Below are 24,952 nucleotides of genomic sequence, written 5' to 3' on the forward strand. Positions count from 1 at the left end.
AGGTTCTTATTTTATCCATCGCCAGCGAGCTCACCTGTCCGTCGGATCGTCACACCAAGAGGCCCTCGAAGTCAAACGGAAGCCATTCTTACGCCTACTCAAATTGTTATCCAGAGTTAACATGGCAAATAGACAAATTCAGAACTAGGACCGAGAAAATTGCGCCCAGACCTCGTCTGCCGAGCGATAACTTCCCCTTCAAAGACGGCCGGAGCAAGCACTCATCTTCTGACAGCAGGCCTGTGCTCAAAGTCCTTGACCTTCAAATCGCGCCACATGGCAACTGTAAAGATGGTACCGATCAAGATGCAAGTCGCGGAAATCATCATAATTCTCTGCGCATCACCATACGCCTTCTCAATAGCCACCCTGACCGCAGATCCGACAGGATACGACAGCTGAACAGGCAAGCTCGCAATGATCATGGTGGCATTCTGTTTTGCCTCTTCCGGAAGATATTCCTCGAGCTTTTGTGGAAAGACACCGGTCCAGATGGCCGCAGAGACGGTGCTGCCAATGGCGCCGCCAATCGAAGAGAACATGGCAAGCAGTGCCAGGGCAACAGCGACATGCTTGTGAGCAACAGCGGCCATGATGGCAATCTGCTCACAAATGACCAGAGTTCCGCCTGCAATGGAGATGAAGACCTGCGCCATGACGATATACCCAAGAGATCGGCCGGGTTGCCGGAAGTAGATCATGAGACCAACGCCGAGGATCTGCAAAGGCGCACCAAAGTAAAACGAGAGCCACTTGAAGCGTCCGGTCCAGCGAATGAGCACACCGACAATCAGTCCCCAAAAACAGCTCCCAAGGTTGTAGATGCGGCCTACCCATGTGGCCTGCACAATGGATGCCCCGGTGACGACCTGCAGGAACGAGGAGAAAAAGGCTGACCAGATATAGAAGGAGATGAAGGAGAGGGAGACTGTCAAGCATGCGCCTATAATAGTGCGGTCCACAAGGAGCTCAAACGGAATGAACTTGACAGGAGCAAGGAACTTTTCGTAAAGAGCAAACAAGACCAGGATCACGACGCCAAAGACGAGCATGCATATGATCATTGGAGAGCGCCATCCCTCTTTCTGGTAAGAGTAAATGTTAAACGGGATCAAGAATAGCGCCATGCCGGCCAAGGCGAGTAGAATCCCGACGACATCAAACTGAATGGTATAGTATTTGAGGGATTGCAGCAGAGTGCGTCCGCTAGGCTGCCTCGGGGGCAGCACTCCAATTCTCTTGGCCTTGCGGTGGTTGTATAGAAACAAGAAGAAGATGGGCGATACGACAACGGGGACAATGATGCTGAAAGCACCAAAGGCCCATCGCCAACCTTGCGGGCCGAGGTTGAGGAACCCGTCTGCTGCGTAGCCGCTAGTTGGTGTTGAAATGATAAAGGGCGTGTTGATAAAGGCAAAGACAAAGGCGCGATTCTTGAGCGCTGAAGTGTCGGCGGTGAAGACTTGCAAGCTGTACCCTATGCCGTTGAAGCTGCGAGTCGAACGAGGCCTGATTAGCCAGCACTCTCGATCAGAGGTAGTCGCGGGGAAGAAAGGCAAAGAATGGTAAATGCATATGAATTGAGATGGCAAATCTCTCGAGTCTTGCAGACTACAGGCATGGTGACTTACCCAACCCAGTAGAAGACCTGTGCGGCTGCATACGTCTCGACATTCTGGCATGCCGCCATCATGATCAGACCGATGACCATGAAGAACACAGTCAGCGCCACGCCCTGAGGACGGCCCCAAATGTCGAGGATCTTGGCCAGCGGCAGCTTGATCAGCGCACCAATCAGCTGCGAAAAAACGCCAGTGGTGGCTGTAAGGCCGTGCTTGGAAAATGAACTCGTGACGTATGCGGTGAGACTGAAGCCCATTGAAGAATGCATCGAGTCTACGAAATACACAAGCCAGATGCTGCCACGTCCAAATCAGCAACACAGTCCTGCTTCTTCTTTCTGGTAGATTCTGGGCAATAAACTTACAAGCCCCATGCGAGGTAGATGTGAGAGGGACTCCAAACTTGGAGGCTAGCTTCTGCCTCCTCGACACCTTTCTGAGTATCGTCATCGTCCGTCTGATAGCGGCTGTCCACGTCGGTATTTTCAACGACGCGGTGCTCGTTTGTTTTCGGCGCTTGATCTTGCGGATGCGGCACCGGGGGCACTGGGGACACGGTGGCTGACGACAGGCCGTCTTTGGTAGACCAGATCTTGGGCGGAACCAAGATCTCTGTTGGAAACGGCATCTTTATTTAAAACACTAGCAGCAGAAAAAATTTCTTGGCGATATTCCAAAAGCACTTTTCGTTTTTGTTACTGCTTTTTGAACGCGTCCACGTCGTGTGCAGACCAAAAAAACTGACAGAGTCGTGTTTTTACGGCCGAGTTATTGGGGCGTAGGCATAATAAAGTAGCTGCAGATGTAGGGTGTAGGCACAACGGGTTTCCTTGCCGAAATGGCTCGCATAGTAGCTAGTTGCTTGCCACCGGCCGGTGGGAGTCTCGGCCCTGTCGCAGATCATCATCGGGTAGTTAACACCTGGCAATCGCCCACCTCACCCATGGCACTTCAACGACATGGACGGACAGATGACCGGAAGAGTATTTCTTCCGATAGTCGGTACTGCTGTAGTTACCCCGTTGCAGCAGTAAGAACTCGCCAAGGTTCGGCCAAAGCCGAAATCAGGCTCGCCACCCTGGCGTTGACGCAAGTACCGTGGCACGATATTGACACACCATCCCACTTGGACGAAGTTCCGGTGCACAAAACCACAAAGAATGGAGCGCCACACAAATGCCAAGCAAATAGCTACTATGCAGCATGTAGAAATGCGCAGGGATTCTGCAGCATGTCGGGTGAAAATGCCGCACGCAAACAGCTGAGCTTGAGTGCCTGATCAGACTAGGCAGCATTGCTTTGTTATCAGATGATCTTATCAGATCTGAGTCTATGTGCTGAATTTCGCCTGCGCTCTCGGACCATGGAAGAATCAATGGAATTTTTGGGGCATCTCCGAGCAGGTCCTCCGAGTAGGTCCTCCGAGAAGGCTGCATTCTCGGCTCCGCCTGCCAATATTGTCTATTCCCCCAACTAGTTACTTACACACCCCTGGACCCTTTGGACGCAGTAGCTACATGGCGAGAATCTGCGACAATGCAACCAAACTGCGGCTATGCGCGCGCCAGTCTGATGACTGCAACAGCACCTGCCCGTCTCCTCTTTCACCAAGCAGAAACTCCGAGTTTCCTCCTGTTCCGGGGGTTTCTACTTCAAAAGTGCCGACAAACAGTAGTCGAAAAAAGGATATAGCCACATGTCTACAAGACACGGCGAGACCGACGCTAGATCCAGCCTGTCCGGCTGATCGACGACGATGTATCCTTGGGCTTGCTTACCGCCGACACCGGGAATCATTCTTCTAGCGACATGGGCTCAATATTAGAAAAGGTCGACCTCGGTAGCGGCTCTGCAACAATTTCAGTTCAATTTCGAACCCGTTCCGACTTCGGATATAATCAGTGGCAGTGCTGGAAAAGCGTGCTTGGCAATCCATGTCGAATCGAGCAATTCGCTACGCTTTTCTCTCAACGCAGCTTCCTTTTTTCTCCTCTTTTCATTTCCACTTCCTCTCGTTGAGTGGATGGATGGTCGGCACTGCCATCGCGTTAAGTGCCTAGACCTCGCCCTCCGCGGGCCTCCTACCGCAGATCAAGAAAGGCTGGCCGTACTTGACGATGGCGCTTTTTAGCAGCCCGGAAATAGCGCGATGTGCTCCAATACAAAGCCTATCATTTCGTCCTCGTCTCAAAATCGAACATTCCGAGTACCTCCTGCACGAGACCAAGTATGGGGCTCCATTCTACAAGGCACATGTCCGGTGTGGTTGAGAGGCGCCGCACATAGAGAGAAGACTCAAAAGCTCAGTAAGGAGAAAGACGCGCTAGAGAGACAGATGATTCCCTGTCTTGTATTTGAAAATGGCTGTTTATGTCCTCGCAAGCTGTCTTGGCCTCCTTTCTTGCGTGGTGCTGGATTCTTCACCTTGGGTTGGCGCGCCAGTCTCAATAGGTGTGCCGGCCCCGCTGATAAGGCCAACATCGCCAGCGAGCCTCACCCAACAGCCTCAGTGTTGCATTTACACCATCATCACCAACAGCCATGCCTTGATCGCATGGAACCATTCACTTGTATATTTTATCGTTGATCTGATGGTATTCTAAATTCGGCGGATGCAGGCGCCCCGTCAACATGGCCTCGCCGTTTCCCAAGTCAACGCCCACGGCCGGAGGGGGTAGCATCGTGGCTGGGCCACTACCATCTGGCGGCACAGGACTCGAAGTGATGCAATATCAATACCCTCTCAAGCTCATCTCGCCATCCCCTTCCAGCAGTCAGAAAAGTGTTCTCATCTTTCTGCTCTCCTACGGCGGAGGCCTGGTCGGTGGTGACTCGGTTGACCTTTCCGTCAAGGTCAAAAAGGACTCACGACTCAGTCTCGTTACTCAAGGGCACACAAAAGTGTTCAAATCTCCCTCGCGCTCCGTCGTGACAAGTCAGGTCATGCGCATTGAGATTGAAGCCAGCGGTGCCATGTGCCTTCTTCCGGACCCGGTGCAGCCGTTTGAGGACAGCGTCTACTCCCAGACGCAGATTTTCAAAACTCGGCCAGGTGCATCCCTCTGCTTACTAGATTGGGTCACCCAAGGACGAACCGCAAGAGGCGAGAATTGGAGCTTTTTTCAGTGGACGGGCCGCAACGAGGTGTGGCTTCAGGACGATGAGGGGAAAGACAGACTGTTGGTGCGAGACAAGGTCATTCTCGCTGGCGATGGCGGCTCCTCGAGCGACGGCCCCTTACGCGAAGTCATGCACAAGATGGGCCTCTTTGGCACACTTGTTCTCCGGGGAGAGCTGATGAAGTCTCTTGGTGACTTTTTTCTCGCCGAGTTTGCCGCTCTTCCGCGACTGGGCTCGAGAGACTTTCGCACAGCCGAAGCCCGCCAAGCGGCAGACGACAACATGACGGAATTCGAGGGATGGCGCAGTTGGAGACTTGACATGGAGGCGGTGGAAGGCATATGGTGGTCGGCTGCCAATGTCCGTGGCTGTGTCGTGGTCAAGTTCGCCGCCACAGCCATAGAGGCTGGCCGGGAATGGATAGGCTCGATGCTCATCAGAGAAGGTAGCATTGAAGAAAATTTTGGACAAGATGCCTTGATGTGTGTTCGATAGTCTCTTCCAGTACGCTTTCACCTACTAATACCTGGAATAACTCAACATAGCTAGAGATAGAGATAGGTAGAAGGATGGAGCATTTGTATTTTTATTTTTATTCTTGCATGTTTCACTGGTCTTAAAGGCCATTCCGCTCTCTCTGCGCCTACTGAGTTCTTTTATTTTGCCTCGCAGATCAATTCATCATTGACATCACTGTATCTTCTTGTGAATAGACCACTGTAATCTGTAGATGCCCACCAACGCAGCCTAATAAGTACCCATGTTCAGCGGCAGAATTAGAGCCCCACCAACTCTTCACTCCACCGCCCAAATTTTCAAAGCTTCGTCCAGTTTCAATTAGTTTCCTCCCCAGCTATCTGCCTACTAACTGACGGCATACTTTTCTTCATACTTTTGCGACCCCTCTCGCCAACATGGTTCGCGGGAGAGCACCAGCGCGCGGCACCCGTAGAGGGGCGGCCAGGGGCGGCACCCAACGACCAGCAGCCGACGTGCCTGCGGAAGCACCAGCACCAACACCAGCACCAGTACCAGTAACCACATCAACCGACGCCCCAGCAGCTTCGTCGAGCGAGACGACACCTGCGCGACGCGCGGACACAACGCGAACTACACGAGCCCCCGCTGGAGGAAGATTCCGGCCAAAGATTGTTCGTCGAGACGAGGCAGAGAGAGACAGCCTGGCACGGCAGGAAGAAAAGAAGGCAAGCGAGCGTGCCGCGGAAGAGCGCAGAGCTCGCGGGCGCTCGCGCTTCCGCAGCAAGCGAAGTCGCGGTGATACAATGGGGAGAGGCGGCTTTGGCCGCATCATTTCCGGTGCCAGTGGCCCATTCTCTTCAGGTCTTGGAGGTTAGTTCTCAGTGGAGCGCAACTACGTGACAATTACCTAACGTAAGAGGCAGGTACGAGTAGAGGTGGCAGCGGGTGGTTTGGCGGCAGTGGTGCTGGTGGTGGTATCGGGGGTGGCGGCTTTGGCGGCCGTGGAATGAAGTCTGATTCCAAAAATGCCAACTTTGCGCAAGGCCGCGACGTCTACCGAGAAGCACGAATCAACGCCGACAAACTACACATTATGCCGCCCGAGGAGGAGATGGACAGCGAGGACGAGGCCATGATTGTCGCGCTGAGCTCCAAGGACTCGACCAAGATGCCCATGGGCATCTACCGCAAGGAGCACAAGGAGGCGGGCATCGTCGTGGCCACCACGGCCGAACTGGAAGCCAAAGAAAACGCGACCGGGGAGGAGGAAAGTCTCTGGGTCGACGGCGAGTCTGGGACGCTGCCGCCGGAAGTGCCACCCGAGGAAGGTGTCTGGGGCACGGATACCAAGCGCCTGATCAAGGAGGAGCCCGGCGCCGACGACGACGTCATGGATGTCGACCTCGCGGCGCTGCCCAGGATGGAAGACAAGACGACGACAATCAAGACCAAAAAGGCGCCACCGCAGGATCCCGAGAGCAAGATGATCCAGTCCGACCTGGACCTGCTCGCGCGCGAACTCGGCGCCGTCACCGTCGATGGCGACGGCGCTGCGCCCGAACTCGCCAACAAGGACGGCCGGCTGTACCTCTTCCAGTTCCCGCCACTGATGCCGCCGCTCAAGGAGACGAGCGCGGCGCCGGCCGGGGGCGTCAAGGAGGAGCAGCCAGTCTCGAGGGACAGCCTCGACGACGTGCCCGCCGCCAGCGCCGTTGATCTCACCGGCGATCAATACAACGAGGAAGACGAGGAGGAGGAGGAGACGGCGGAGGAGCGGGCCGAGGCGGAGCGCAAACACGGCTTCAAGTCGCAGTTCCTGTCGCAGGGCGGCATGATTGGGCGCATCAACGTGCGGCGCTCCGGCAAGGTGGAACTGGACTGGGGCGGCCACGTGCTGGAGATGAGCCCGGCGGCGGGCATGAGCTTCCTGACGACGGCGGTGATTGTCGAGGAGAGCGACGAGAAGCCCGTCGTTATCAGCGGCGGAGGAGCGGCGGTGGCGCGCCCCACGGGCGGTGATTGCGTGGGCATGGGCAAGATCATGGGCCGCTTCACTGTGGCGCCCGTCTGGAGCGACGAGGAGGACTGGAACGTCACGCCCGAGGAGCTGGGTGAGGCGTAAAACAGGGGGTCCTTCCAAAGACCCTTGGCGGGCAAACACCAATACACTGGATGGCCCCCCTGTCCTCGGAACAACTTGTTTCGTAGTGTCTTCTGAATGACCTCGTGTTGCAGTTGCAGTCCTTGCGACGGATATCCTCGCTCTGTTGGAATCAAGCCCTCTTTCCCAGTCTATTGGTAAAAAGACGCCGCCGTCGCAAACGCCACCCCCATTTGCGCTCCATCTTGTTCCTTTCGCCCCCCCTGTCCCCGAAAGAATTAACCGGGCTTCAGCTTGCATTAAAGACGAACCGGCCCTAATAACTAAGGGCTGCTCCCCTGTTTGGGATCCCAGCGACTAGGCATGTCAAACCATCTAGAAAAGGGGGAAAAGCTGGGGAAAACGGCGCGCATCTCAGACGTTCTAGACTACGAATGGCGAACCGACAGGCAACAAAAGCGCCCCTTTGCATAGGACACACACACACGAACAAAAAAAAAGAGCGGAGCAACATCTTCAAGTGGCAACGCCGTTTCACACGTGGAGACGCTGTCTTTCTTCTTTTTTTTTTTTCAGCCTTGGTCCAGTTGAGGCGCCGGCCGGGGGCAGGGCGCGGCATTGCGCCGCCTCCCCCGTATATATCGATCCAAAAAGGGAAAATTCTCCGCGGTCCGTCCTGTATATCCTTGCTCTTGGTGCTTGTCACCTATCAAGTTTGTGCTTCTGTCAACTTTTACTTATTAAAAAGGAAGTTGGGAAAATAAAGTCGGGGTCCCAAATATACCTGCATAGGGAGGTGATGGGCACTCAGATAGGCAACTGGGCAAAATCAGTCTTTGGGAGTGTGGATTTTCCATTTATTGTCAGGGTTCTTGCATGAGAGGCCGTTTGGTGCCGCGATCCTCTTTTCTTTTTTTTATTCTAGCGCTGTTCTTTTTATCCCTTCTTTTCTTTTCTTCCCTTCCACAAACCAAACGGCAGGGACAAGTAGTTACAGACATGGACACACACGATATGACCAGACCCAATTCTATACTTGTTCAAGAGACGGCCTGTCAGTTTTCCAGTTCCCACTAATAGCCTCTGCTAGTCTGTTCGGCGCGTTGTGGAGATGGGTGGCTTCTTCACCGGCAGGGGTTTTTTGACATTTCTTCTAGACCTCAGCAGGGGGAAGGCTTCTCTGGACCTCGCTTAAACAACCTGGTCCTGCGTGCGCAATTCCGCCAAGAGATGTTGCCCTGAAGGAAATCGGCACAGGATCCCATCTTTCATCAGTAAAAAAAACATCGCATTATAGGTCCCCGCCCCTCCTCTCTGGGATCCAGGTTCCGGCCAATCCCCACGTCCGGTTTCTCATAGATGAATCGCCAGTTACCATTTTTCCCACCATCTTACGATTTCACCATCGTCTTCTTCAATACGGCCGGGGGGGGGGGGCTGCTTGCACTGTACCCAGCTATCGGGGACTCGCATGGTATCTGTAACAATACTGAGTAATACGGGTTCCCATTATACGGCCGGGTTGGTACCCAGCTATCCGGGACCCTATGGTTTCTGTAACAATGCGCTGGTTTGAGAAATGTGGTGGTTTCGTTTCACGATGGCCCGAAAAAACACCCCCCCAGTATGCGAGCTTTCATGTTTTAAGGAATGGTACATGTGTAGCCGGAGAGCAGATGCCGACACCGCTGATGGGACGACTGGTCAGCAAACCTGTGTCATTGTGAAGAGGTGATGCCCGACAGGCTGTGCAACGCCCATGTCATGCAATGCGCTGCAAATCATCCGGTATGGATATTGAATACCGATCTATCTGTAAATAGTCAAGCCGCTGAAATAAGAGGCTGGCTGTTATAGTACGTGTAAAAACAAAATTTCTGTATCCGCAATAACATGCAAAGATCATTCCTGGGTCATCATAACCGCGAACCCGTTCCGTCTTGATAGGGAAACAAGGCTAGTACTCCGTGTCGTATATACTGTAAAAGGGTTTCAAAATGTGTGCGCCGTGCAAAGTGGATTGTACAACATGGAATTAATTTCATCGTCGGCGGGCCTGTCCACTAGAAGAGCCATGACCGAGTTCTTGACTTTGCTCCTCCAGGGCGCTAATGTCCTCCAGAGATCTGTCCGAGGGCGGGTACTCGCGCGGGCCCCAGGTCGGGGACACCATTTTGCCCTCGATAATGTACATTTCACTCTTGGAGTCGTCCCGTACCCGAGTGTGGTTGCCACCGCCGGCCGAGATGCTGACCTTGTTTCCCAGCACCGGATCTGGATTAAAGTCGAGAGGAGGCGGATGAGACGAGAGCCCGGCCGCGTGGCGATGGTACTCGTCATATGCCATCGCCTCGCTGCGGCTTTCCGAGTCGACAACGGTGACGCGGTGGAGTGAGACGTCGTTGGGTCCATATCCTGGCATGGAGCTCTGCTTCTTGCTCTTGCCCGACAGGCCCGTCGATGGTGTCCGGTGTGTTGATTCAAACCCGCGAATCTTGAGAACGCGTAGCAAGGGCCGGATGGTGGCGAGACTCGAGGCGATGATTGCCACGCCAGGCTCGACCATGCTCCAAAGCAAGGCATCAGTCGCAGAAACTGCCGCCGTATTAGCATCACGGCTGACGGGTGGCCACGTCGCATCACTTACAGAGAAGATCGTCCGTTTCCGTCAGACCAGCCAAGAACTTGACACGAATCAGTGTAGCAATGCTCGCGCTGCGCAACTGTTAGTAAGACGTCATATGTATAGCAGCACTTGTACTCACAAAATACCAAGGCCCAGAATGAGAACAACGGTGACCTTGGCCTGCTTGGTCATCTTGACGTTCCACAGCATGGGGATGGGCAGCAGAGCCTACACAGTGTCAGTCAGCAGGGCAAACGTGCCTCAGGAAAGGCGGTGCATCACGTACGTAGAACCAATCCGAAACAACAGTGAGGACACTAATGGCGTAGGCGGCATTGATAATGTCCTGCCCACTGGCGCAATGGCCCTCCATGATTCGGTAATCCCACTGTTTGGCGACGGGCATGCACTGGAAAACATCCCAGAAAAAGACGCCCAGGGTATATAGGGTGACGACGATGAGACTGATTTTGATGATGATGCTGTACACCTTCCTGGCGGATAATCGAAGAAGGAAGACACCGATGCTGAGTTTGACGAACATCATGGACAAGATGTAGGCAATCGTCGCAATGGCTTGCCACTATAGGTAAGGGGGTCATATTAGCCAAGTCCAGCGGGCAATGGAATTGGGTTGGGGTTAATACCATGAGTGCAGCAACTCTATCATCATCTGTCTTGATAGCTGCGTTGTGTCGCCCCATGCCTCTGCGCACACCTTCGAAGATGCATGCGCAGAGTGCTGTGAAGATGATCTGCGCTCGTGTCAGCGGCATACAGTCCATTGATCAGAACAAGGCACCAACCTGAGCCACCAGCATTAACCAGTCATCGGACTGAAAACTCCTCATGATCACGGCTCGGGTATATGTGCGCAGACCAATAGTGATCCAACTCAGAGCTAGTAGGGCAATGGTGGCGCCGACCAAGCGGCCGCCATTGTATTCGTCAAGATCGACTTCGGCCATGGTGAAATGTATAATTGCGCTGCTCTGCGTCTCAAAGGCGATGGGACTGGCAACCGCGCGGGTGCGCGCTGTGGTCGACGACGAGTTTTGGCGAGGCTTTTGGAAGAGACGAGACGAGACGGCAGGGTGTGGGAAAGATGGCGAGGGTGGTTTCTATATAGAGTTGCGGGCCGTCATAGCCAGCGATAGGAGACGGGAAGCAGAGACAGAATAGCGCTAAAGCTTGGCAGGCTTGAATCAATGCATCGGTGCCCGTGTACTGGTAATGTGGCTTGATAACTTTATCACAGTCGTCGGTAGTACGGCGCTTGTGTCCTGGTACGAGGATGAGTGACAAGGCAAAGGCCCGGAGAGAAGAAAAGATTGATATGGCGGTACTATGTGGCACAGTACAGTCACCCAGTCGTTTTTCTTCTTCTTGATTTTCGGCTTCCACCCTGTCTTTTTATTATTCAATGCAGGCCGCGCAGGCATGTGGATGCAGGATGGGAGGGATCCGCCCCATTGCGGTTCTCACTACTGAGTGCCACAGCTTGGTAATATGGGGGAGGAGAGTCCATCTCTCACAGGGGTCACCTACAGGGAATAAGAGTGTGGCGGCCTTGACACACCCTCATTTGGAAAAAGGTTGTTGAAACGTAGCTCGTCCTTCGACGGCGGTGCCGCGGTTCCTGAGTCGTGTGGCTTTGGCATGAATGGAGGTCCTTTGTGCAATAATCGTTAGTTGGTAAGTGAAACGCACGTATCCTATGCCGAATAACGCCACCAGTCTTCAACGTCGCAACTGATGGCGACTGAATGGCAACCATCAGGGAACCATCAGGACAGCCCGGCTGGCCACAGACGTCGAGGTGTAGTTATTTCCCTTCTTGGGGGGCAATCTACACGCTAGAAGGATGCATTGAGCACATCAATCGATACGCTAGAGCCTTGATGTCAATGCATTGAACTTGCCAATATGAGAGCACATGCACCTCGAAACCTTGATCGCGGAATTGGCCGGTTGTCTGTGAGAACAAGGGTGGTGCGTAGGCGAAGGTAGCGTGCGACAGGCCTACTATGTAGGGGAGCCGCAAGGTTCCATCATAGTGGGACGAAAGATGCAGGTTGCAACTTGCTTCCCAGTTAGCTTCGGTCCACCGAGGACGCCTGGCTGAAACTCTGTCGCCGAATGGGCGTGCTAGTTGAGGCAACTGCAGCACACTGACTCAAGGTGCGCCAATGTCTCGTTGACAGCTTGTTGGTTCTTGCGACGAAATGTTTTGTCTGTACTCCGTATGGCCTCAAGGAAAGTACAAGAGCAACTTAACCAACGCAACAGTTCAAGCCAGCGTCTGCAGACCAGAACCAGGTGGACCAGGAAGGTATCTGGCTCTCTGGGTTGGCTGGGTTGGGTGTGCCGGGAACTGCATGTAATTCAGCCTAACTAGAAGAATTGACAGTGGATGCTGCCAATTGTGTGGTGCAGTCTAATAATACCAATACTGGTGATGTGAGGTCATTGACAGCAAACCAGTCGCAGACGGTCACTGCCAGCCACTTTCGGCGTCCCATGTCCCGAGCGATAAGATTTTGGTAGGGCGTTTTCACTATCCAGATTGCCCATGGGCGGCTCCGCAACCCGTGATGAGAGGCTTGAAAAATTGGCCCACGCCTCCGTCCCTAGACGAGACTATTGCTCAAATACGGCACCAGGCTTGGTCGATGAAAACCCAGCAACCAGCTAGTAGAATGGCAGTGGGTATACATCAAGCGGAACGGTAAAGACGGCGGTGGTCGTCAGGCCCCAGTCGACTGTTGTGATGATTAGTTGCACGGAGGTCCTATTGTGCCACCGGCTGGTTCTTCTGCATCGCACAACATGGCAGGGGTGTCGGTCAGCTCGGAGCTTGACAGGTGAGACAACTTGACAGGATGCATCTGTAGCAGCGCAGGGGATGTGTCCATTAAAATCTCAGAGGTGCCAGAGTGGACTGAGGCTCGCAGGCGCACAGACTGTCGAAAATAGGTGCGAGGTTGCAGAAACGAGCCGTGAGCAGCTGGCAGGGTTGTTTGATCACCGAGGGCAAGCGACATCACATTTTAGTGAGTGAGTGGCCTGTTGCGCTGTTTTCTATCGTTTTTCATCGCAGGGCAACCGAGCACCTTTGCTCTTTTCTTGGGGATAATATGGTATCCGTTTGGGGTGCTCCGTCGTCATCTGCGATTCGACATCGGGCTCTCCCTTATTATGCCTCAACCATCTCGATAACGCGCTCGATGCCCTTGTGTGCGCCGGGAGTGGCGTACACGGACTTTTGCACAGACTGCGCATCGTGTCCATCCCGAGCGAATAGTTGGCCAACGACCCACGTTTTGTGCCGATATCGACATGAGCATACCCGGCCGGTTATGGTCATGCTGCCGGCGTCGGTACAGAGTGCCTGAGTTGCTCCTGTTCCAAAGACCCGCGGACGCGCTGCATTCCAGCTGGTGGTGCATGTTGCGTTGAGTTGACGAAAGGCAATGGGGTTCTGTATGTGATGCAAGTCTGGTATTTTGCGATGAAACTCGAGCATGCAACTTCTCTTGTTACAGGCAGGGAGATGCCTTGTCGAGGTTGAATTGAGCCATGACAAACGGCGACCAACAGTCACTGGGCACTGGGCCGGCAAAAAGGGCCGCTGCTGAGGTGCCGCAGTGACAGTGGCCTACAGCGCTATAATGCTCGGCGGCGGCGGCCAAGAGCGCTGAAACAAGGCCCGAAGAGGCGCCGAACGTCCGCTATGAGCCCCTGTGGCAAAGCCCTAATCAATCAGTGGATTGTCTGCCATTGTCTCGCCCTCCAATCCTCGGTCATCAAATTCGTCTTTAATCAGCATCATCCAAACAGCCAAACAAGTTCCCCAAACGCCAAGCGGCCCTGGTACAATGGAACACGAAACTGCGTCCCTTGGCTCTAAAGCTGGAAGCCCCATCTAAGCGTCTCCGGGTTGTAACCTACCTACGCAGCGCCGTTGTAGTTTAGGTAGGCCCCAATCGCAGCCAACGACATCAGATCGAGCACCATCCGCTCTACCATACCTTAGTACCTGTAGTTACTAATCTAGCTCCAGCGAACTCTCCAGGCCCAAAGGACGCATCTACCGAGGCCAGGTCAGGCTGTTACCATGTGGAACCCCTGCAACAGCCTTCAGATTATCGACAACTTGGCCAGCAGGTGGATTAGAGCCGACTTGCTAATCTATTGTAGACTTTGGCCAGCCAGCTAGCGTACTTATAGTCGAGCGAAATAGCTCGCGTGGCTTCAGACTAGCCTCAGCGCCATGGCTAGTTGAAATCCGCTGCTCAAACCCAAAGTGATTTGGCATAAGGATGCCAGTGACGCTGGTACATATTCCGAGGAAACGAGTGTGACAAAGGCCATCCACTATTTGCTTTACGTACGACAATGCTTCGGGGCCGACTTCCCTCCTTCCCCCCTTCCCTCTATCGACAGGTCACGCGCCGCTTCTCCTCAAAAGTTCGGGGCGTGGACTAGCAAAGTGTGTATTGCCCACCACATCGTGTTCAACGGCGTCCTAATCAAACGCTCTTGTCCACTTGCGTCCTGCTGGCTGCTGGCTGCTGGCTGCTGGCTGCTGGCTTCTGCCACTCTTTTTCCACACCTGCCCGCTCTTGCTACCGATATCGTCATGCCCGCGTCAGTGTCCTTCCGACCACGCCGTAGCCGTCCAGAGTAACACCCACTTCTACTCCGGCGCTGTCACTCGATCATCTGAGGCACATTTCTTCTTTCTTTCTACTTCTTGATTCTTCATCTCTCCCCCTCTTTACTCCAATAACTACCGTCTTCCTCTTACCCGATGCTCTATCGCGACAGCCGTGCGCTCTGACGTCTTTCATCGTCAAATGACTCAGGCCCGCACGCCCACCGTGGTCGCCACAAAAGTACCAAACAGAGTCATCGGACTGCATTCATCCAATCCGCTACAACTCCCCATCGCGTGCTGGCTTCCAGCCTCCTGATTTCAATTCAGCACGGACCGAGTTATCGTGCAGAAAAGGACCTGTCCCGCCAATCCCTAGACGACAAGCATGGGTATTGGCAAAGGCCATAGGGCTGGAGGCATCCGTGACAATGCCCCGGACCTTGAATTTTCCTATCTTCGCTATGGCAAGCACAATCTCCACCGAATAGGTGTCTGGGAGCAGCGCAGGCCTGCCAACCCAAATGCTGTCTACTGGCTCATGTACGTATCTGCGGTGCTCTTGTACTTTTTGCCGGACCGTTGCAAGAGCTCATCGCAGCAACATCTTCAAAATGTCTGTGCTAACTTGTGCCTAAGATTCATCCACGGTGGGGCATGGCGAGATCCTCGCAACAAACCGACAGATTTCGCTCCGTCCATCAGGCATCTAATGACGGCGGGCAACCTTCCGGAGACGGTTCGTGGATTCATGAGCATAGACTACCGCCTATCGCCGTACCAGGAAGAGTTCCCGCAATGCGTCGACGAGACGCCGTCTTCGGAGCAACGCATCGCCCAGCACCCGGACCACGTTCACGATGTGCGCTCGGCCATGGACTTTCTCAGTCAACGATTCGACCTTGGTAACAAGTACATTATGATCGGTCATTCGGCCGGCGCCATGTTGGCTTTCCAGTTGCTCATGAGCAGTGCGCAATGGCAGCTGCCGTCTTCCGTCCCTCTTCCCAAGCCTGCCGCCATTATTGGCGTCTCTGGCATCTACGATCTCGTTAATTTGAATCGCCGCTACGACGGTAACTACGCCAGCTTCATCAGTAATGCCTTTGGCGAAGACGAGGATGTTTGGGCGAGGGCCTCTCCAGCGCAGTACTGCAACTCTTTCGAGCAACCCCTCCTCTCTCGCGGCACGCCGCTTTGGCTCGCCATCTCGCCCACCGACGGCCTGCTCGACCTAGCCGAGACGGAGGCCATGGCGGAGAAGCTCAGAGTCGACGGGTTCCAGCCCACGGTTGTCAACGACTTGCATGGCGAGCATGACTTTGTGTGGCAGGACGGCGCACAGGTTGCTGGCCTTGTGCGACGTGTGCTTGACGAGCTGCGTTTACAGTGAGGCGCCGGCCGCATCATCCATCTGCTCAGCCTACAGACCAGGCCAAGGTTTTGGTTTTTCTTGTCTATCTTATATACCTTGACCAAGTACATACTATCTCGTATATAATGACACACATCATGACTCAACTGAGCAAGCAAGTTCGCAGCCTAGGAATGCTTTCTCGATCGTGACTTTGGCGACCCCCCTCTTGGCAGTATGTCACCCGTGAACGTTGCATTGTCTTCCTACGGATGAACTATAATATATCACTATTTCTCTGTCCGCCTGCAGCGTTGTAGTAGCACGTGCGAGACTCTGCCCCGCCCGCGGCTGTGTTGCAGGCAGGACATGGACTAGGATCAGTGAAGATCCCCGTGCGGTTTTCTTCAGCATGGGTTTTTTTTTGCTTCCACCAAGTAGCGTGATGGTTCTTTTCGTGTTTCTAGAACTGCCGAATGTCGAGTCAAGGACTTGTCTCGTGGAGGTTTCAGTCACGTTGGCCGACTTGAAGTCTTGGCAAAGACACCACACATGGTCCATGCAATGGCCCAAGAAGATGGGCATTCAAACCGGCTCCGGCAAATGCAATCTAAAACTCACGGATACCTCACGGGTAGCATTGCGTGGAGGAGGGAATGAGTTTGACACGTTTGATAGACACAGTACGCCTTGGACGCTCGCCGCGGGATCCAGCTCCATCACTGCCCTAGTGGCAAGGGGTATATGCAATTTATTTTTTTATTAGATAATTGCACGGGAGTAGGTATATTGTAGCAAGTCGCTTGTTTCGGCTTTGGGCGCCCGGTGTGTACTTGACATTGCGAGAAGACGTCGCATCCGGGTCAGGCGGCCAACCTTTACAGGCCACCACTTCATAGGCCAGAAGTAAGTCGCTTCCACAGTCTTTACAACATCGTCTTGCCTCGCAAAACTCATTACGCGGAGCGAGTAAGAAAAAAATTGTTGCGCAAAGTTGAACCGCTTTGCCGCAAGATCTTGGTCACCCCCCCCCGAAGCTGCTTTCGGCTCCCGTTGGCCGCCCCCCCAGCGCGGCCATCTAGAGCAAAAGTCTTGTTATCTGATCCCGCACCTGCATCATTCCTCTCTCCGCCACGGAAGCCGACCCGCTGTCGTCGACGCGGGGGAAGGGTTCAACCATTACATTTCGCACCCGCGCATCTTCTCAGGCCAGCACACGCCACGGCCGTAGTCGACGAGAGAGACTAAAGCACAGGCACCATGCGAGCATCACTCATATCTCGAGGGCCTCGTATGATGCAAAACATGGAATGGATTGAGAGGAAAAAAATTGGCGATACCTTGTTTCTTTCAAGAAATAAGCGACACAGGGGAGCGGTGTCGCAAAGAGGTCGTGATCGCGCGCGGCGCATCCCATCGCGGTGGACGAGGACGACATCCATAAGGCGTTCGAGTGGTGATTCCGCAGCGAAAAATCGATTTGTTTGGCAGAGGAATAGTAAGCTTTGGCCATGTCGAGGACCAGATCCAGCTGGTTTGTACTTCGGCGTGCGGCTGCGTCGTGAGCTTGCTGCGGTCCAAGGAGCTTTTTTGTCTAGCAAGGGAGACGCAGCAGTCTCGGTGAAGTCTCCCCCTTCTCTGCCCTCTCCGCGTCTTTCAGGTCTTTTGACGCCGCGTCTAGACACTCGCTTTCCCGGAGAGAAAATCGATGGCGCGGGGAGGGCGGAAAACCTGCCACGGGCTCGTTCTAGTGGGGAGAAAGTCAGAACTATTCCATTAACGTTGTCACGATAATTCTCACTGGAAGCTGTCAACTTCTTTTGGAAAAGCTTCAATTTGTTCCGGTAAAGAAATTTATCAGAGCTTTATGTTGGCAAATCGGACCGTACAAAGGCAAGCTCCTGTGGACTGGTGAAGCAGCCGTTAACAAAAAGATGATGAGACACACTTTAATCGGCTAACCTTACTTGGGCTTCTAGGGATTGCGTTTCGTACGTCATGTGTGATATACAGGAGCATGCTTTCGCGACTCGGTTGACGAGTGTCGATTGCCCGCATCATCGTGCAAGTGTATCAGCGATTCTTCTGTTACGATTCCCTCGCAATTTGCTGTTGTGGCTGCGAAACTGTGCGACAGGTTCATAGTTTACTTGTTCGATATTCCTCGGTATCCATTTTCTCTTCAAAAAGTAACACGTCCTGGTATTTTTTTCTTCGTGGTCTTGCTTATAATCCCGTAACATCCGGATCCGTATCTCTATCCAGAAGGATTGGTCCTCAGCCCCCAAATTCACAAACCACGCTTCCCAAGCAACACCAAATTCATCCACCACCATCACAGCCACATCAATCCTCTTTGCGGCCTTTCCATCCCTTCTCTAACCTCCCCGTCCTTGCTCCTCAGCTTCTCCAAGGATATAGCTACCCTACACCCTTGTCCAAACCCCATTTTTGGGTCCAAAACGGGCAGTAGCGCGGGGAGGACCCACCATCGCAAAAATGACGTAGCATCCCAAAACACAATCGAGCGGCGTGACATTCCACGTGATTTCCCGATTTGGCAATTCCATAGAATCCACCGGCCCCCACCATCTTGTTGATAACGATAACGCTTCCCGGATCAAGCCGCCCAAAACAGAAACCAAAAAGCTTCCAGGGTAGGCTTGTCCTGTGTGCGGGGGAACCGTAACGAGCCCCGCGGTTGAGGGAACCCCGCTCTCGTTGTGGTAAAAACAAAAAAGAAGTGCCGGGCGGGTTAAATCTCGCGCCGATACAACGCCCCCCCCCCAAAAAACGGTGGTCAGATATGTGTTGTTTATCTTTTTTTTTGCGCCGCAAGGAACAACACCACCACGCCACGTCGGCGCATGCATTCTAGGTGTGAAAATGGTGTCGCATAGAGCGGGCGCATCGGATAGTGCTAATTTAGATTTTTCATTTGGCACGCGCACGGGAGAAACGACCAACTGCCATTGTGTGTCGGCGTGGCGGTGCGCACACTAAGATAGAACCAGTACATACCGTGTCTCGCACAACTTGCTTCATCACGACCGATGCAGGGATGAGAAATCGTAGATAATAGGAGAATTAACAGAAATCCGTAGATAGTAGCCTCCAGTACATAAGAAAGCGCGCATCACATCCGCCTCCAGCCCTTTTTTTTTTGAGAAACGAAATTGGCCAAGTCGCACACGAAAACACATGCAAAAGGGCTTCGATAGTTAAAAAAGTTCGGTTAAAAAACAAGGATAGCAACAAGAGAGCAAAAAGTGACTAAAATAAGCGTACGCAATCAACACTGATTGAAGAGGCAAAAGAAAAGAAACACAGACAAACAAGAGAAGCGAAGAAAAAGGAGGATAAAATGACGACAAAAAGGCACAAAAACCAAGAAACAAAATTGCAGGAACCGCCAACCCGAAGCCTCAGGTAAAATAATCTCTCCCTTTGAGATAATTTCGCACAGATATAAAAAAAAACCACGAATGAAAAGGAGAAAACACACGCAACACAAACCGGGCGTAACCACCGGCGGCGTCCCTATCTTCTTCCTTCTTATCGTTCCACAGCTCAGTGCGCGCGCATTAGGCATGCGCGCGTCTCCGACAAAATATCGTGCGCTGACCAGAGCGTACACTGTCCAAGCAAGTATCAGAATACTCTCTGTTTTTTTTTCGCACACCACCTCTTCTAGAGTTCCCCCCCTCGTGTTTTTCCTGATCGCACCGTTGTTCCCTGATCAAGTTTTCTTTTTTTCTCCCCAGTTCCATTTCTATCCCTGCCATTTCGCTTGTTCCTTCGTCTTCCTGTCGCGCGAGTCAATCCATGGCAGGGCGCGCCTTCGTAGGAAAAGTCGGCACGAAGAAAGACATCTCTCGCACCAAAAAAAAAAAAACGCAAAACCAAAAGGAGTAATAAAAAGAGTAAGCAGAAAACAACTCCTACAATGAGCCCCAACGCCAGTCTAGGGAGCGTAGTGCGGCCTTGTCTAAAGGCCTTCGTAATTACATCCTTCCAGCGCCATATATCAACTGCGCCGCAAAAAAATCAAGGGCAAAATGAATCAAAACTGAAAAAACAGACGTAGCTTCGTACCGCAAAATCATGCGATTGATTTGCACAGTCAAGACCTGGCAGCAAAGACACCGAACGCGGTGAGCCGTCGCAACTTCAATGGAGTGTATGCGAATGCGATAGACTACCATTGATTCAGCGCCGACTCTTCTGGAATTACCGCTTCCGCTTCTTGTTCTTGTCGATGGCTAACGCCATGGTCGGAGCAATAGGAGCTGCTGGAAGCAGAGTCGGCTGAACCGCAACAGGAACATCAGCGCTATGCTTGATGGGCACGCCCATGTGGCGCCCATAGCGGCCCTTGCGGCCATTGCCTTCATCTTCGCTGATGCACTGGTCGGCAGACAGACCTGCGTCACGGCAGCGGCCGCAGGGACGCTGCCGATCGCAGCCCTTTTTGCTCTTGCGACATCTCTGGCAGCGTGGCTTGGTAGACAGATCAGGGTTGTCGTCGTCGCCACCAGTAGGCAAGCCGTTGATGGAAGCGACTGAAGGCTTCCGCGAGTGCGGAGCCGAGGCCGGCGACATGGGTACATTGGTAAGCACCGGTGGCTTCTTCATCTTCAAACTGTTGGACGGCTTGTGCATCTTGGGCTTGGGTGGCGGCTTGGACATGGGAAGAGTGGGCTTGTGCGTTGTGGGAGGCTTAGCCATAGCCTGGCCAGACTTGCCAGCCTCATGGTCGCCCTCGTCACTGCTGTACTCAGCTTGGGCGTGTGTCAGGCTGCTCTCTGTTGTCGGGTAAATCAGCTTGGAGGCACCCGACATGTCGAGCTTCTGGCGACGCGCTGCAGGGAGCTCATTGTCACTCTCGCTTTCTCCATCGCTAGTAGCTCCAGTAGACGAGGCATTGTCCGCTCTGCCACTAAAAGTGTCATCCAGCGTGGAGGCAGAGGTGCGGCCATGCGAAATGTTGGACATTTCGCCCAGGCGCATCAGCTGAATGGCAACATCCTTGTCCTCTTCAGACATGCAGCTGCCGACAGTGGGGTCTGGAGTAGGCATAATACCCATGGCACCGCTGCTACCATAGCTGATGCTGCCACGATGATGGCGGCGGCTTTCAGTGGTAGGAGTTGCATAAACACCAGATTGGAAGCCATTGCCATAATTTTGGGAAGCGTGTAGTGATCGCGGGTTCGTGAATGGGTTTGTACCTTGTGGGACGTAAGACAAGGGCGCCCGGGAGTCAATTCGACGAGCCGGCGACACAGACGGGTTGGACGTCGCCGCTGGCATCTGAGGTGGCGCGAAGAGGGGAAGTTCCTATAAATGAAGAAAAGATGGGGTTAGAATCAAAAGGTTCTTTCGCGGCATCCCGGAGATGCGGAAAATTCTCCTTACCGAGCTCTCAAACTTGGCTCGTTTGCGTCGGCCACCCTCGACAATGTTCTCGACGCTGATATCAGTGGTGCCAAGCTGCTCCTTGCTTCGGCCAGAAACACTGCCTTGCTCTCCGTCGCCGCTGCTGTAGCCATCGACGCTCGCGGCGTACGAGTCGCCGTGGAGAACATTGGTGGCGTGGCTCTTGACAGATCGAGAGCGGCTCTTCTTGCTGCTCACAGAGCCGCTGCGACTGGCAGCACCGGCGCGGGGAGACTGGCTCCTCTGGCGGGATGCTCTGCCATTCGGCGCTTCACCGCCGTTCTGGTGGTTTCTGGCATACTGATCACCCTCATAGTAAGCGTCGGCTGTGGTAGGAGACTGGTACTCTGATTGGGGGAAGACGGTAGCGGCAGCAGGGGCTTCCTCAATGACACGAACGTAGACAATCATATTGTTTGTAAAGTTTTCGTACCGCGCGATCAGAGTATTGCCCTGGTCATCCTCGAAGCTGACGCCCTTGGAGCCAGTTCGACCGGAGTAGAGGCCATAAAAATTCTTGACCGTGGTGACAATGGAGTCAGTTGTGTCATGGGGGTAAATTTGCACGCGCATGGGAAGACGCGCGCGATATTGAGGAGAATCAAGAAACAGCAGCTCAAATGCGACATTCTTTGGCGGCAACGGCTGTCTCGGGGAGACGCTGCCGCTGTGGGAGGGGGGGGCACAGACAGCACCCGCAGTATTAATGGGCGACATGGAAGTCATGGTGCCCTTGTGAGAGATATAAAAATCGATCGATACTCAGCTATGCTGAGATGATGTTGTTGGCGCCGAACGTTCCGTGCGTGGGTGCGGTTTTTGCGGACGCAGGTGCTAAGCGGCTCTTGGATGGAGGGCCCTAAGCACACAGGAGAAAACGAGCGACCGCACAGACAAGCGAGCGGAAACAAATCCAGCAGGCAATCTGGGCAGCAGAATATACTTTATTGTAACGATCGATGGGGTCGAAGGAGCGGCGTCAGATTGGTGAGATGCAGATCAAGGCTGCATCACCGCCGTGAGGGCTTGGAGAGGGCGGGCTAGCGCCGAGTCGTCAGCACCGGGCTGGCGCAGACGGCGGGAAAACGAGGCGGCGGTTCTGCGGCGTGCGTCGACGAAGCAAGCGGTAGAAGTCGCAGAGAAGCGTCTGGAACAATTAGCGATGGGAATGATTTTGGATGCCTGGCGCAAAATGGTGCGATGAAGGGGGAGGGGGGAGGAAGGAGACTCGAGCAGAGTCTGGCGGTCGAACGGCGCAGGGCCAAATGGTGGTGTGTGTGTGCGGCCACGGCCAGAGAGGACCGGCGCAGGAGAATGCGACGGCGGGAAGAGGATAGGAATGGATGAGGAATGGCGAATGGAGGATCGCGATGGCAAATGGATGCAGCAAGACTCACCAGAGAATTATATAGGCTGCCGGATCCAAGTGGTTTTGAGGCAGAAGAGGTTCGATGGACGTGGTGTGCATGGGGAAAAGAGGAGCAGGCAGTACGAGGCCGAACGATTTTATCGGCGAGCAACAGCTTGGGGCCTGAACGGTGGACAAGGAAGCAGGGCCATGGCCTGAGCCAGGTGGCTGGTCAGTGGTCAGGTTGCTGAGATGGCCTGCATTGCCCGTTGTGCCAGTGCCTCGCTAAAAAAACAGTGTGCGGGAGGAGCCTGGGACGAGAGAGCGACAGCGCTGAAGGTGTGCTATGAGTGCTGCAGGCCGCCCCAGGCCGCCGGTGCGAGACTCCTGTAATGCGCTGTAGCGCGCTGTAACCACCCCCAGCGCTCTAGAGGTACTAAGGTACCGGCGCCCTCTGCCTGCTGCCATCGTCGACTCCAAGGCCCTGAGCACACTCTCCCGTCCGTCCTCCCTTGGCCAGAGGTAGCGCATAAGATTGCAACATGATTTTCACTACAATGGCGGCTCTGTATTCTGCATTGGTCATTCTACCGCATAGACGTTGTCGAGGCGTCTTGCGACAGCTCCAATGGCGCAGCTTTCTGTTTGCGCCGGCATTGGCTCTGCCCGTACTACAGTGCGGGCAGGTTTATCAGAGGCGCTGCCCGCCTCCACAACGTAGAGGTAACTACCGACTCTGCCTCTCACCGTTCTTCGTCAGGGCCGGCCACTCAACATCCACCACACATTTTTCCGCTGGCGAGTCACCTGGATGGAAGCCAAAACGAGCGAGTGTGGATGGGTGGCACTCATTGGCACATTGCTCCAAAAAGGCACTCAAAGCACTGTTATCCCGGGCCAGACTTGGCTCAGGTATGGAACTGCCTAAAACGTGCCCAAGGTTTCGCAAACCGATGGATCGAGTCGGTACCCGTTGGGACGACGGTTGGTCTTTTGCGCCGCCGCCATCGCCAGCCGGACCTGCCAGATTTCTCCCGCGAAAAGAACCGTCTTTGCAATCGTTTCCCATCTATCCATCTTTTCCATTGCCTCATCATCATGCGCCGCCCCGCGTAAGCCTCTTTTTTTTGTCCCTTGCCCTTACCACTTCGCTCTGCGCCTTGGGTCTCCATCCACACACCTCCTCCGCCATTTCGCCTCGAGTCTCCACACGCGCTAAACTGGCAAAGCCGCTTTCACGGGCCCGAGGAGATAGTGCGCTGGGTAGCTGGGTAGTAGACGTTTGCATTTATTATTGCTACTTTGCCAAAGAGGACCTGGCTAGTAACAAGCAAGAAACGGTTTCCACGCCTAATCGACCAGAAGGGTGCCAACAATGTACATCACGTATGGCCTGCATATACAAGACTACTGGTACTGGTACATGGATGCGCGGTGTGAGTGGGATGGGACAGCAACTAGCGCTGCGCAAATGGTTGGGACCCCATGACGGCAGTCAGTTGTTGCACTGGCCGAACGGCCAACAACAACAACAACTTGAACGGGCTCGATGGCGTGAGGTATGAATTGTGACGAACATGTTGATGGACCGTGGCGACGAGAACAGGGCAGGTCATCTTCGGCGCGCTGGAAAAGAGGCTGGGTCCAAAGGTACAGTGCTAGAGACTACAGCACTGTGGCAACTATAGTGCCCATTGAAGTATAGTAGCTGCCGTGCCGTGCCTGGCTGCGCACTGTTATCAGTGGCTTGGAGCGGTGATGGCTGCATCAGCCGGTCCAGCGACCGCATCGGCCGTGTAGCCATGAGCCACCACGAGCTTGACTTGAAGGTAGTGGTTGTAACTAATAACTACTACCTGGTAGTGGTGGATGGATAACCACGGTGATGGCCATCTGCAAGCTACCCTCCCGTTGCCCGTTCGTGGGTGGACTACCGGCGTGCCTGACAGTCGCTCCAAAAAGGTACGAAGAAGGCAGACTCAGAAGAATACAATGATGGCATAATAATGATCAATAAACAGCCAAAATAAACCAAGGTGGGAGAGGCAGCTCATGCAGAGAGGGTGTCATATGTCCGTTCTGGCTCCAACCTTGGCCCGCTTTGGCACACATGGCGCCAGCGCATAGGTACGATTCATTCGCTGGGGGCGACTCGATGCCAGACGGGTTCCTGTTCTGTTGCACAAAATCATGCTAAATGCCTCT

The 24,952-nt window shown here is 53.9% G+C and overlaps 6 protein-coding genes across 6 annotated transcripts; 3 read left to right on the plus strand and 3 right to left on the minus strand.

Moving 5' to 3' along the window:
• Window positions 1–221: 221 nt before the first annotated feature.
• On the minus strand, window positions 222–2,250 carry CCM_05603 (siderophore iron transporter; the record flags this gene model as incomplete). The annotated part of the gene is made up of 3 exons (XM_006670747.1): window positions 222–1,491; window positions 1,632–1,919; window positions 1,988–2,250. 3 exons carry the CDS (start codon window positions 2,248–2,250, stop codon window positions 222–224), a joined length of 1,821 nt encoding a protein of 606 aa, XP_006670810.1.
• A 2,003-nt stretch (window positions 2,251–4,253) lies between these two features.
• Window positions 4,254–5,237, plus strand: CCM_05604 (urease accessory protein UreD; the record flags this gene model as incomplete). The annotated part of the gene is made up of 1 exon (XM_006670748.1): window positions 4,254–5,237. The coding sequence occupies one exon, from the start codon at window positions 4,254–4,256 to the stop codon at window positions 5,235–5,237; it is 984 nt and encodes a 327-aa protein (XP_006670811.1).
• Window positions 5,238–5,656: 419 nt separating this feature from the next.
• CCM_05605 (RNA polymerase III Rpc4) lies at window positions 5,657–7,684 on the plus strand (the record flags this gene model as incomplete). Its single annotated transcript, XM_006670749.1, has 3 exons — window positions 5,657–6,092; window positions 6,146–7,333; window positions 7,458–7,684. 3 exons carry the CDS (start codon window positions 5,657–5,659, stop codon window positions 7,682–7,684), a joined length of 1,851 nt encoding a protein of 616 aa, XP_006670812.1.
• A 1,680-nt stretch (window positions 7,685–9,364) lies between these two features.
• Window positions 9,365–10,917, minus strand: CCM_05606 (uncharacterized protein; the record flags this gene model as incomplete). The annotated part of the gene is made up of 6 exons (XM_006670750.1): window positions 9,365–9,918; window positions 9,971–10,038; window positions 10,089–10,177; window positions 10,236–10,532; window positions 10,597–10,704; window positions 10,756–10,917. The coding sequence occupies 6 exons, from the start codon at window positions 10,915–10,917 to the stop codon at window positions 9,365–9,367; spliced, it is 1,278 nt and encodes a 425-aa protein (XP_006670813.1).
• Window positions 10,918–14,994: 4,077 nt separating this feature from the next.
• On the plus strand, window positions 14,995–15,999 carry CCM_05607 (uncharacterized protein; the record flags this gene model as incomplete). The annotated part of the gene is made up of 2 exons (XM_006670751.1): window positions 14,995–15,149; window positions 15,246–15,999. 2 exons carry the CDS (start codon window positions 14,995–14,997, stop codon window positions 15,997–15,999), a joined length of 909 nt encoding a protein of 302 aa, XP_006670814.1.
• Window positions 16,000–20,190: 4,191 nt separating this feature from the next.
• CCM_05608 (C6 finger domain protein, putative) lies at window positions 20,191–22,125 on the minus strand (the record flags this gene model as incomplete). Its single annotated transcript, XM_006670752.1, has 2 exons — window positions 20,191–21,300; window positions 21,379–22,125. 2 exons carry the CDS (start codon window positions 22,123–22,125, stop codon window positions 20,191–20,193), a joined length of 1,857 nt encoding a protein of 618 aa, XP_006670815.1.
• Between the last annotated feature and the right edge of the window lie 2,827 nt (window positions 22,126–24,952).

The sequence above is a fragment of the Cordyceps militaris genome (assembly GCF_000225605.1).
Source record: "Cordyceps militaris CM01 unplaced genomic scaffold CCM_S00004, whole genome shotgun sequence".
Lineage (NCBI taxonomy): Eukaryota > Fungi > Ascomycota > Sordariomycetes > Hypocreales > Cordycipitaceae > Cordyceps > Cordyceps militaris.